General features: G+C 40.4%; 1 protein-coding gene across 1 annotated transcript; it reads right to left on the bottom strand.

The window, feature by feature from the left end:
* Positions 1-288: 288 nt before the first annotated feature.
* On the bottom strand, positions 289-12,565 carry LOC130357679 (baculoviral IAP repeat-containing protein 5.1-like). The gene is made up of 4 exons (XM_056560407.1): positions 12,366-12,565; positions 10,342-10,451; positions 777-894; positions 289-458 (listed from the first exon to the last, which is right to left on the bottom strand). The coding sequence occupies exons 1-4, from the start codon at positions 12,501-12,503 to the stop codon at positions 336-338; spliced, it is 489 nt and encodes a 162-aa protein (XP_056416382.1). The 5' UTR covers positions 12,504-12,565; the 3' UTR covers positions 289-335.
* Positions 12,566-13,068: the final 503 nt, after the last annotated feature.

The raw sequence follows: 13,068 nt of genomic DNA, 5'->3' as shown, positions 1-13,068 counted from the left end.
GGTTCCTCATTTCAGCATTCACCATTCACATGTATTTGCTGAAATGTCAGTGAATTTTTTTATTTTTATTTTTTGGGAGCATTTTCCATATTATCCATCAATAAAAACTGGTATCTTCAATTTTTGCTGATACTCATATGGGGGGGGGGGGGGGGGGGAGGGGAATTGCCCAATGGGTCAAGTAAAAGTTGAAAAAAAAATATAAGTCCTAGATTGTATAAAATGTTTATTAATAAACTTATTTATAAATTACTGCAGTAATAAAATTTTATTAGAACCTGGCCCAGAATGGTCACAGCTTTTTATCTGGGTCAGAGCTCCAACACTTAAAACAACTAATGCTCCAGATCAATTTCTAAGGAGCAATGATGCTGATGGGCAAAATATTCCACCAGGCGCTTGGTTGTAGCCGTCATTTCCTCGTCGAGATACTCAGCAACAACTGTGGAAAACTTTCGCTAGAAGAAAACCAAGAATACAGTGAGATTCCTTATATTTACATATCCATATTATTGATGACTGCTTAAAATGCTACGTTTCCACAGGGTTTTTTTTGGGCATTTTTTTTGAAAACCTATCACTGCAGTTTGAGTCAATGTCAGAAGTACATTCAAAAGGGAATGGGAATATATAGAAAGGACTTCTACTTCCCCTTCCTGCTGGATCCACTTCTGACTTTGGCTCAAAAACTGCAGTGGCAGTATAAAAAAAAAAAAAAAAAAAAAAGTGGAAACTTAGCATAAGACCCATGGTTGTGTGCGCAATCAAGTCCTTACATAGAAAGTCTTAATGCGAAAAACTTCCAGCCGCAGAAACTCTTCCATTGTCAGGTCATCAGTGTTCTTCTTCAGGGACAGGAAACCACATGTGACAGAACGCTTAGAATGTTCAGTCCTGCAGAAAACAAGAACATTTAAAGAAGGTTTCACCTAGATTTTTTCCTGAATGTTGCCAAATAACCTGTTTCTATGTGCTGATTTTAGTGACATTGTAACATTTTGAGAAATGCTTTACAACAAAACCATTGGACCATATATAATAGACATGACCTGTCCTATTTAGATTAAATAGACGTTACTTGCCAATCTCATCTTTTCATAGGTCATAGTATAGGAAGGTTGATCTTTAGCTATTGTAAAAGGGATACAGTGAACAAAACATAGCAGTCTGATGAGAAGCCATTACTGGGAAATTTTATGTACAGAACAGGAAGTCTTACCTTAGTTTCAGGCCTAGTGGTCAGAATGGAAACAAAGATTCCAGAAAAAAAAAAATATTATATTATATACATACACACACACACACACACACTATTTAACCCCTTAAGGACTCAGGGTTTTTCCGTATTTGCACTTTCGTTTTTTTCCTCCTTACCTTTTAAAAATCATAACCCTTTCAATTTTCCACCTAAAAATCCATATTATGGCTTATTTTTTTGCGTCGCCAATTCTACTTTGCAGTGACATTAGTCATTTTACCCAAAAATGCACGGCGAAATGGAAAAAAAAAAATCATTGTGCGACAAAATCGAAAAAAAAAACTCCATTTTGTAACTTTTGGGGGCTTCCGTTTCTATGCAGTGCATATTTCGCTAAAAATTACACCTTATTATTCTGTAGGTCCATACGGTTAAAATGATACCCTACTTATATAGGTTTGATTTTGTCGCACTTCTGTCATAACTACATGCAGGAAAATTTACACTTTTAAAAATGTCATCTTCTGACCCCTATAACTTTTTTATTTTTCCACGTACAGGGCGGTATGAGGACTAATTTTTTGTGCCGCGATCTGAAGTTTTTATCGGTAGGATTTTTGTTTTGATCGGACTTTTTGATCACTTTTTATTCATTTTTTTCATGGTATAAAAAGTGACCAAAATACGCTTTTTTGGACTTTGGAATTTTTTTGCGCGTACGCCATTGACCGTGCGGTTTAATTAATGATATATTTTTATAGTTCGGACATTTACGCACGCGGCGATACCACATGTTTATTTTTTTTTTATTTTTTTTACACTTTAATTTTTTTTATGGGAAAAGGGGGGTGATTCAAACTTGAATTAGGGAAGGGGTTAAATGACCTGTATTAACACTTTTTTTTACTTTTTTTTTGCAGTGTTATAGGTCCCATAGGGACCTATAACACTGCATACACTGATCTCTCATCCTGATCACAGGCGTGTATTAACACGCCTGTGATCAGCATTATCGGCGCTTGACTGCTCCTGCCTGGATCTCAGGCACGGAGCAGTCAATCGTCGATCGGACACCGAGGAGGCAGGTAGGGGCCCTCCCGGTGTCCGATCAGCTGTTCGGGACGCCGCGATTTCACCGCGGCGGTCCCGAACAGCCCGACTGAGCAGCCGGGATACTTTCAGTTTCACTTTAGAAGCGGCGGTCAGCTTTGACCGCTGCTTCTAAAGGGTTAATACCGCACATCGCCGCGATCGGCGATGTGTGGTATTAGCCGCGGGTCCCCTTGATGAGCGCCGGGACTGAAGCGATATGATGCAGGATCGCGGCGCGATCCCGCTTCATATCGCGGGAGCCGGCGCAGGACGTAAATGTACGTCATGCGTCGTTAAGGGGTTAAAGATTCTTGGTGATTAGTGTTGAGCGGCATAGGCCATATTCGAATTCGCGATATTTCGCGAATATTCGTCATAAATTCGCATATTCGGGGTTTATTTTTGCATATGCAAAAATTTGCATATACAAAAATTTGCATATGCGAAAATTCGCACGCCAGTCTCACACAGTAGTATTAGAGCCTTCTTTACACCACACAAGCTGGAAGAAGAGAGGGGTGATCACTGTGATAAAAAAAAAAAAAAAAAAAAATAAATAAATAAATAAATAATATTCGTAATTACGAATATATAGTGCTATATTCGCAAATATGCGATATTCGCGAATAAAATTTGCATTGCGAATATTCGCGAGCAACACTATTGGTGAATGAATATATATATATATATATATATATATATATATATATATATATATATATATATATATATATATATATTTTTTTTTTTTTTTATTTTTATTTTTTTTTTTGAAAAATACATCACCAAGAATCTTTAAATAGTACCTGTCACTAAGTAAACTTTTCTAAGCTAACTCAGTCTTTGTTCCCCAACTACTCCTAACACCCTTTCTTCATGCTCACATAGTGAAATCTTCCAGCAGAAGAAAGTGGGTGTTTTCCAGCAGGCATGATGTCACTGAAGCCTGCTGGGGGACCAATTCCGATCCCACATTGTTGCAGCGCTGTGATGAATAGAAGACCTCAAGCTCTGTGCAGCAGCTTTCAGCTTGTGCTACCATTAAGGCTCTGTTCAGCTTTTTATCTGTGCAGCTGTTTCAGTGAGGCTCATTGCAGCAGTCAATCAAGCTCAGTGCAGAGAAACACTTCCTAAGTTTGGTCTCCTGCAATTAAAAAGCAGGAGACCAAAATCTGAGCTTTTGACCAGACGAATGTGTGCTGGCCAAAAATGACCCCTTGTGGCCAGAAATATACACCAGAAAAACTAACAAACAAAACTTTTTTTTAAATAGAATAAAAATGTTATTTGGCATAAGGAATCAAATATTAAATCCTGTTTAGTAACAGTGCTCATTTAAATATGGTAACATGAAACTTTATTTAACAATAGGTTATTTTTTGCTGACACGTTCTCTTTAACCCCTTAAATGGGTATTCCACCCCCTAGACATCTTATCCCCTATCCCCGCCACTGGGGAACCCCGCAAAACAACCCTGTTTGTTTCTGCAGCTTCCTGTGCCTCCCGTGACAGAGGCACAGGAAGCTGCAGAAACAAGCCGGCTCCCCGCCACTGCGGGTGTTGCTCCGTCCAAGGATCCTGACCAGGCTAAAGGAATCGAAACTAAACTGTGGGGAACGGACCTGCATGAAGGAGACGTGGACCCTGCTGGATTGTTTGACCTTTATGCCTGTGTCCAAATAAGAACATTTACACAATATAAATATAAAAAATATAAATATAAATATAAATATATACACAATATAAATATAAACACAATATAAATATAAATATATACACAATATAAATATATACACAATATAAATATAAATATATACACACAATATAAATATAAATATATACACACAATATAAATATATACACACAATATAAAAATATATATCATATATTGCATACTATAAACTTGATAGTGGTATATATCAATCTCTCCTGAGGAAGTCACATAATTGTGATAGAAATGCGTTGAGAGCAAAATTGAGATAATTATTAAATCTACATTCATCTAAATATTGATCACATTTGTGAGCGTACAGCTTTAAATGGATGACTGATTTACAGGATTGAATGATTATATTACCTTACCTCTGGGACAGATGTGTTTAAGAGGTTAATATAGACCTTTTGGATAATGTGACATACTGAAATGTTTTGTGTTGTTACCTGAAGTAATAGCGATCTCAAGAATTATTGATACCTACTGTCAGGGCAAGTGAAGCAATATATGTTGGTGATTTAAGTCGTCTGAATTTGTCGATTAATGAGATCTATCTAATGCTGATGTATAGGTTGCTATAGGCAACAACCTATTTTATTACTGACAAACCTGGTCAGTTTTAAATAATTTCCTTTTTTTGGTGAGAGGATATTTTGAGCACTAATTGGTGTTATTTTATGAGATCTAATTAAAAGTTAAAGGGGTACTCTGGGGAAAACCTTTCCCCCCCCCCCCCTTTAAAATCAACTGGTGCCAGAAAGTTTAACAGATTTGTAAATCCTTAATCCTTCCTGTACTTATTAGCTGCTGAATACAACAGAGGAAATTCTTTCCTTTTTGGAATGCTCTCTGATGACATCACGAGTACAGTTCTCTCTGCTGACATAATGCTTTATTTATTGTTGTCCTTAGTGGGATTTGAACCCAAGTCCCCAGCACTGCAAGGCAACAGTGCTAACCACTGAGCCACCATGCTGCCCTTAGCAAACATCTTCTATGCATGGTTCCTAAAATGGACAGAGATTTCAGCAGAGAGCACTGTGCTCGTGATGTCATCAGTGTTCCAAAAAGAAAGGAATTTCCTCTGTAGCATTCAGCAGCTAATAAGTACTGGAAGGATTAAGATTTTTTTAATAGAAGTAATTTACTAATCTGTTAAATTCTAAAATCCATAACTTATATTTCCATCTACAGACCCATATAAGGGCTTGTTTTTTGCGTGAACAATTGTACTTTGTAATGAAACCTAATTTTACCATAAAATGTACGGCGAACCCAAAATATACGTTTTTTTAGGGTGTAAATTTATATGAAAACCACAGTTGTGCACATTTGAGGGTTTCGTTTTCACACTGTACACTTTACGGTAAAAATGACGTGTTCTATATTCTGTGGGTCATTATGATAAAAATGATACCCATGGCTAGATAGATACTTTTGTATTTTTTGTACCACTAATAAAAAAAAATTTAAATGTTTGTACAAAATCAGTAATCTAAAATGTTTTCTGTATACACACTATGTCCTCATAGGGGACTATCATTTAATTGCTAATACTTTTCAGTGCTATACATAGGGCATAGCACTGATCAGCATTATCGGTGGTCTTCTGCTCAGGTCTGCTCAATCTCCGACCAGGAGCCACCGAGAGACTGACAAAGGCAGGTGAGGGGACCTCCGTCCGCCATTACAGATGATCGGATCCCCGCAGCAACACTGCGGGCGATCTGATCATTATTTTAACATGCGCACTGCCGCAGATACCATGATTTGTACTGATCACGGCATCTGAGGGGTTAATGGCAGACATCTGTGCAATTGCGATTGTCGGCCATTACCAGCGGGTCCCTAGTTGCAACTAGCTGCCAGAACCTGCCGTGTGACACAAGCACCGTTCCAACACACGCGGTCATACACATGACGTACATGTACGTCCTGGTGTGCTAAAGTAACACCACACCAGGATGTACATTTACGTCCGTGGTCATTAAAGGGTTAAAGGGTACTCCGGTGGAAACAGATTTTCAAATCAACTGGTGCCAGAAAGTAAAACTGCTTTGTAAATTATTTCTATATTAAAAAAAAAAAAAAAAAAAAAAAAAAGCTTAATCCTTCCGGTACTTCTCAGCTGCTGTATGCTTCATTGGACATTCTTTTCAGTATTCTCTGCTGACACCTCTGTTCATACCAGGAACTGTCCAGAGCAGGAGAGGTTTGCTATGGGGATTTGCCTTTACTTGGGACAGTTCCTGACATTCAGTTCCTGAGCACTGTGGTCAGACAGAAAATAACTATACAACAGCTGATAAGTACTGGAAGGATTAAGATTTTTAATATAATTAATTTACAAACCTGTTTAACTCTCTGAAACCAGTTGATTTGAAAATAATTTTAAAAAATTCCAGAGTACCCCTTTAAACAACCACGGACGTAAATGTACGTCCTGGTGCAGAGGTACTTCACTCACATTTACATCCTGTACATGACCAGATGATCAGAGCGGTGCTCACGTCATGCACTGCAGGACCTGCCGGTGATTGCGGTTGTGGCGATTGTGCTGATGTCCGCCATTAACCCCTCAGATGCCGTGAACAATACAGATCATGGCAATGCGCACGTTTTAAAAGATCAGATCGCTCGCGGGGATCCGATCATCTAAAGTGGAGGCCGGAGGACCCCTCACCTGCCTCTGGTCATCTCCTGGGGTCTTCTGCTCTGGTCTGAGATCGAGCAGACCAGAGCAGAAGATGACTGCATAGCACTGAACAGTATTAGCAATCAACTGATAAATGTACATTTGAGGTCTAAATTGGTGATTTGCACAGGGGGTGGCTGATTTTACAGCGGTTCTGACAAACGCAAAATACCCAGATGTGACCACATTTTGAAAACTACACCCCTCACGGAATGTAACAAGTGGTATAGTGAGCCCTAACACCCCACAGGTGTTTGACAAATTTTTGTTAAAGTTAGATGTGAAAATAAAAAAAAAATATAAAAAAATATTCTCACTAAAATGCTGGCGTTACCCTACATTTTTCATTTTCACAAGGGAGAATAGGAAAAAAGCCTCATATAATTTGTAGTCCCATTTCTTCTGAATAAGAACATACCCCATATGTGGATGTAAAATGCTCTGCGGGCAAACTACAATGCTCAGAAGAGAAGGAGCGCCATAGGGCTTTTGGCAAGAGAATGTGTCCGAAATTGAAGGCCTTGTGTGTTTACAAAGCCCCCATAGTGCCAGAACAGTGGACATCCCCCCCACATGTGACCCCATTTTGGAAACTACACTCCTCACCTAATGTAATAAGGGGTACAGTAAGCATTTACACCCCACAGGTGTCCGACAGATTTTTGGAACAGTGGTCCGTGAAAATGAAAAGTTTTATTTTTCATTTGCACAGCCCACTGTGCCAAAGATCTGTCAAACGCCATGGGGGTGTAAATGTTCACCGCACCCCTTATTAAATTCTGTGAGGGGTGTAGTTTCCAAAATAGGGTCACATGGGGGGGGGTCCATTGTTCTGGCACACCGGGGGGGCCTTGTAAACGCACACGGCCTCCCACTTCTATTTCAACCAAATTCTCTCACCAAAAGCTCAATGGCACTCCTTCTCTTCTGAGCATTGTAGTTCGCCCGCAGAGCATTTTACATCCACATATGGGGTATTTCCATACTCTGGAGTAAAAGCCTCCCAAAATTTGTAACTCCATTTCTTCTATTACCCCTTGTGAAAATTAAAAATGGGGGGGGGGGGGGGGGGGGGGGGGGCAGGGGGGCTTAACACCAGCATTTTAGATAACAAAATCTAATTTTTCATTTTCACATCCAGCTTTAGCGGAAATTTGTCAAGCACCTGTGGGGTGTTAAGGCTCACTGTACCCCTTGATACGTTCCTTGAGATGTGTACTTTCCAAAATAGTATGCCATGTTTTTTTCTCTGTTCTGGCACCATAGGGGCTTCCTAAATGTGACATTCCCCCCAAAAGCCATTTCAGAAAAACTCACTCTCCAAAATCCCATTGTTGCCCCTTCCCTTCTGAGCCTTTTAGTGCACCCACAGAGCACTTGACATCCACATATGAGGTATTTGCTTACTCAAGAAAAATTGGGAGGCTCTCTCTCCTTTTACCCATTGTAAAATTTCAACAACTGGGTCTACAAGAACATGCGAGTGTAAAAAAAAAGAATAATAATTTATATATATATAAATTATATTTTGAAATTTCTCCTTCACTTTGCTGCTATTCCTGTGAAACACCTAAAGGGTTAATACAATTTTATTAACTTATTACAGTTTTTATTATGGGGTATTTCTAATATGAAGACCCCTCAAAGCCACTTCAAAACGGAACTGGTCCCTGAAAAATTCAGATTTTGAAAATTTTGTGAAAAATTGGAAAATTGCTGCTGAACTTTAAAGCCCTCTGATGTCTTCCAAACGTAAAAACATGGCAACTTTATGATGCAAATATAAAATAGACATATGGTATGTTAATCAATATATAATGTATTTGGAATATCCATTTTCCGTACAAGCAGAGAGTTTCAAAGTTAGAAAAATGCTAAATTTTCATGAAATTTTATGATTTTTCACCAAGAAAGGATGCAAGTAACGACAAAAATTTACCACTGTGTTAAAGTAGAATATGTCACGAAAAAACAAACAAAATCTCAGAATCAGAATAATCGGTAAAAGCATCCCAGAGTTATTAATGCAAAAAGTGAGTAGTCAGAATTGCAAAAAAAGGGTTCAGTCCTTAAGGGGTTAAACATACTGATTTTGTACAAAAAGTTTGAGATTATTTTTAAGCGGTACAATAGAAAAGTATTTAACCATGGTATTTTAATCGTATTGACCCACAGAATAAAGAACACATGTCATTTTTACTGTAAAGTATGAAAACATTTACATTTGGGGTCCGATGTACATTTTATGGAAAAATGGTGTCATTGCAAGGTACAATTGGTCACACAAAAAACAAGCCCTTATATGGGTCTTTAGATAAGCGTTATGGATTTTAGAAGGCGAGGAGGAAAAAACAAATGCTAAAATAAAATTGGCCTGGTCCTTAAGGGGCTAAGGGTGCTTTTACACAGATTAGACCTGCTGAAGATTTTCTGAGCAGATGTGTGCAGAGACTCGGCATCACAACTTCAATGCCTATATTTGTGCATAGTTTTTCTGCAATGTGACATTTCCTAAAGCTTAAAGGGGTACTCCGCCCCTAGACATCTTATCCCCTATCGCGGCACCCCCGCTATCATTACTGCACAGAGCAGACTTGCTCCATGCGTAATGACGGGCAATACAGGGGCTGGAGCATAGTTACATCACGGCTCCGCACCCTCGTGATGTAACGGACGGCCTCTCAATAAAAATCTATGGGAGGGGCATGTTGGCCATCACGCCCCCTCCCATAGACTTGCATTAAGGTGGCGGACCGTGACGTCATGGGGAGGAGCCGTGATGTCACAATGCTCTGTCACTGTATCGCTGGTCATTACGCACGGAGAGTCTGCTCTGTGCAGTAATGATAGCGGGGTGCCGCAGCAGAGATCCCAGGGGTCCCCAGCAGCGGGACCCCGGCAATCTGACATCTTATACCCTATCCTTAGGATAGGGGATACGATGTCTAGGGGCAGAGTACCCCTTTAAATGGGGAGATTAAAACCTGAGTTGCACATAGCAACCAGATTCTTTCATAATTTTCTCTCTTTTTTTTTTTTTTTTTTTTTTAAAAGGTCTCTGAAGAATTAAAGTGATCTGATTGGTTGTTATGGGCAACTCAGCAACTTTCTCTGGACAGGTTTTGATAAATCTCCCCCAATATGTTTGGACAAGCTGCAGAATACAGGAGACAAGAAGAGCTATCCAGTTGCTCAAGACTACTGAAAATATTCACATCATTAGACGGACTGCATCATGTCCCCTCCCAGAAGTCCTATTCAAGTGAATGAGTCTAAGATGGAACATCAGGCAATCTGATGACATTAGTATTGGAGATAGTCAGGCAACGGGATAGCGCTTTTAGTTTTACCCATATCCTGCTCCTTACACTGCTGAGGATATGCAACAAGCAAGTCTGTAGTGTATTTGTCCCAAGTCAAACTACCTCTATAGGAATTTTGTGCAGGTTATAACCCTGGTTATAGTTTACAAATACTGTGGCAATGATAAATTCTATCCAATCTATGCTCATGTGAAAATAGCATTATAACATGTGAACTTGTACTTGTGAGCTTGCCCCTCTCCCCTCTCCCCTCTCCCCTCTCCTCTCCCCCCCCCCCAAACAATTAAAATAATCCACCATAAAAATTGATAAACTTACAAGGGGTCATCATCTGGCTCCCAGCCCTCCAGCTCTTTCAGGCAGAAAAAACAACAAGCAACATCAGGCTCATTCTCAGTCGGGCAGTGCACGAAGCCAGCTTTGGCCATCTAAAACAGACAGACATGTAAAAAGCCAGAGACCAAGACGAAAGACAAATCTGCTGCAAAATGCAAGACCACCACCTGTTTTTATACCGAATACATTTACCCCCCATTAAATACAGGCTTGCTGCTTAGCAAACTTCTCGCTGGATGTAAAACAAGGTCATGTTCACATCAATCCTGATGCATGTTTTGTGGTATTCATCAGCAGAACAGCTCGCCAATGTATACCACAGGACACTTGTACCATTATTGACGATTTTCTATGGACCCAATGAAGGGAGTTGTTACAAAACTCCCAGAAGATTTCCTGCATCGGGAACTCCATTGCAAGTTTGCCAACGTGTAAATGTACCTTAAAAGTTACTAGGTTACCTCCATATTAAAGAACATACAGGATTCAAAAGCAGCTATACTCTTGACCCACTAAAAACAAAAAATGTACACAACACAATCCTGTACACACATAGGCCGACCTTTGTCTTTAGACTTTTGTGTCTACAAAAAGGTGCAAGCAGGGTTTATTTGCGCCTTTTGGTTTACACATTTCTACTGATTTTGAGTTGCAATCCACATGATATGGAAGTGTAGAAAAAAAAGCTTCACTTACACCTACAATGATAAATGCCGACCATAGTGCTACAAACTAACTAAATGCAGTTGCTACATTTGATCTATTCAAGTCGATGGATCCAGATTTACCATGGTAAATATCACAATAACACTGTTAGGCGTTTACACGACAGAATGTCCGCACTGAGAATCTCCGTGCGGACTTTCCGCAAACAGCAGGGCACCAGTCTAATATGCCAGCGCTAGGGCTGCACAGACGGCTATGCATTCCGTACAAAGAAGGAACATGTTCATTCTTTGTACAGATATGGAAAATAGAATTTCTCGTTGAATTGAAACCAGACTCTGCTGCAGCGGACTCCAAATGTTTACTCGAGCATGGAAATTCCGATGCATGACACAGACAATGGGGAGGGAAGAAAAAAAAAATATATAAAATGTATGTCATCCCCATGGATAGCTCTGGTCACAGTCATGTAGTTAAAGGAGACTTATGCAAAACAGCTACATTTCTAGTAGGGGAGATTTATAAAATCTGTCAGAAGGGAAAGTTGCCCATAGCAACCAAATTGTTTTTTTTTTTTCATTTTTCACAGGCCTTTTCAAAAATGAAAGAAGCGATCTGATTGGTTGTTATGGGTTACTCAGCAACTTTTCCTCTGGACAGGTTTTGATAAATCTCCCCAATAGGGAATAAGCAGAGCAATTCCCATACAAGAAAAACCACAGCAAGCAGTCAGGTTTCAGTTTCCATTAAAGTACATTCTAAGGCTAGGTTGACATCACGTTTTCTCCCATACGGGAGCGCATATGGCAGGGGGGGGGGGTGAAACCTCACGCTCCCGAATGCCTTTCTATGCGCTCCCGTATGTAATTCATTTCAATGAGCCGGCCAGAGTGAAACGTTCGGTCCGGTCAGCTCCTTTTTGCGCTTTTACAACCGGACCTAAAACTGTGGTTGACCACAGTTTTAGGTCCAGTTGTAAAAGCGCATACGGCACAAAAAGGAGCCGACCAGACCGAACATTTCACTCTGGCCGGCTCATTGAAATAAATGACATATGGAGGCGCATAGAAAGGCATATGGGAGCACGAGGTTTCAGCTCCCCCCCTGCCGTATGCGCTCCCGTATGGGAGAAAACGTAATGTGAACCCAGCCTAACACTGCAGCTGCTACATGCAGACAGAACCATGTCCGCATGCAGTAGCCAAACCATGCACAAATTTACTGGCATTACTGGTGAAAATTGTTAAGCTGCTGGGCCACCACATGCAAGCAGCAGCCACAGTCCAACAAATCCCCCTACAACCACCACAGCTCTAGGCATACCTAGGCCCCATACTTACACTCTCAGGGGTGCACTTGCAGTTTTCTGTGAAGGGCCAGTCAGTAAATGTGCTCAAACGTTTCTTGTAGTCATACATTATCCTGAAGTCCTTCAGGTGCTGGAGTACCTGCATGAACCTGTTCTTTGCCCCACACATTATTCTTAGACGTTAGATTTTATTTTTTTGCACTGCCCTTTGCCCTCTCCTGCACAGATTTATGGGAAAGGTCATGTGACATGGCTTCATTGAAAACAGCTGTCTGTTATCCCTATGAAAGCTGAGACAGCATTGAGAATTTAGGTTGTGTTCACACTGTGTTTAGGGTAGGAACACACTACGTTCTGGCCTCTGTTAAAAGTATTATTCGGCTGAAAACAGCGACACATAACGTTAATGGGAGCAGCGCACTCTATGCACTTCTGCTGCTGAACGGAGTACCCCCTAGTGCAGTAGTCTTCAACCTACTGACCTCCAGATGTTGCAAAACTACAACTCCCAGCATGCCCGGACAGCCATTGGCTGTCCGGGCATGCTGGGAGTTGTAGTTTTGAAACATCTGGAGGTCCGCAGGTTGAAGACCACTGCTCTAGTGACTCCGTTTGGGACATATGCACTATTTTAAGCAGACTCATGACAGGGGCTGTTGTGCTTTTGAAATAGCGCACACATCCCGAAAGGAGGCACTAGTTGACTCCTTTCAGCCATAGAATTGAATGGGGTC

This window comes from Hyla sarda, chromosome 2 (genome assembly GCF_029499605.1).
Source record: "Hyla sarda isolate aHylSar1 chromosome 2, aHylSar1.hap1, whole genome shotgun sequence".
Lineage (NCBI taxonomy): Eukaryota > Metazoa > Chordata > Amphibia > Anura > Hylidae > Hyla > Hyla sarda.
This window is presented reverse-complemented; position numbering and strand designations above follow the sequence as displayed.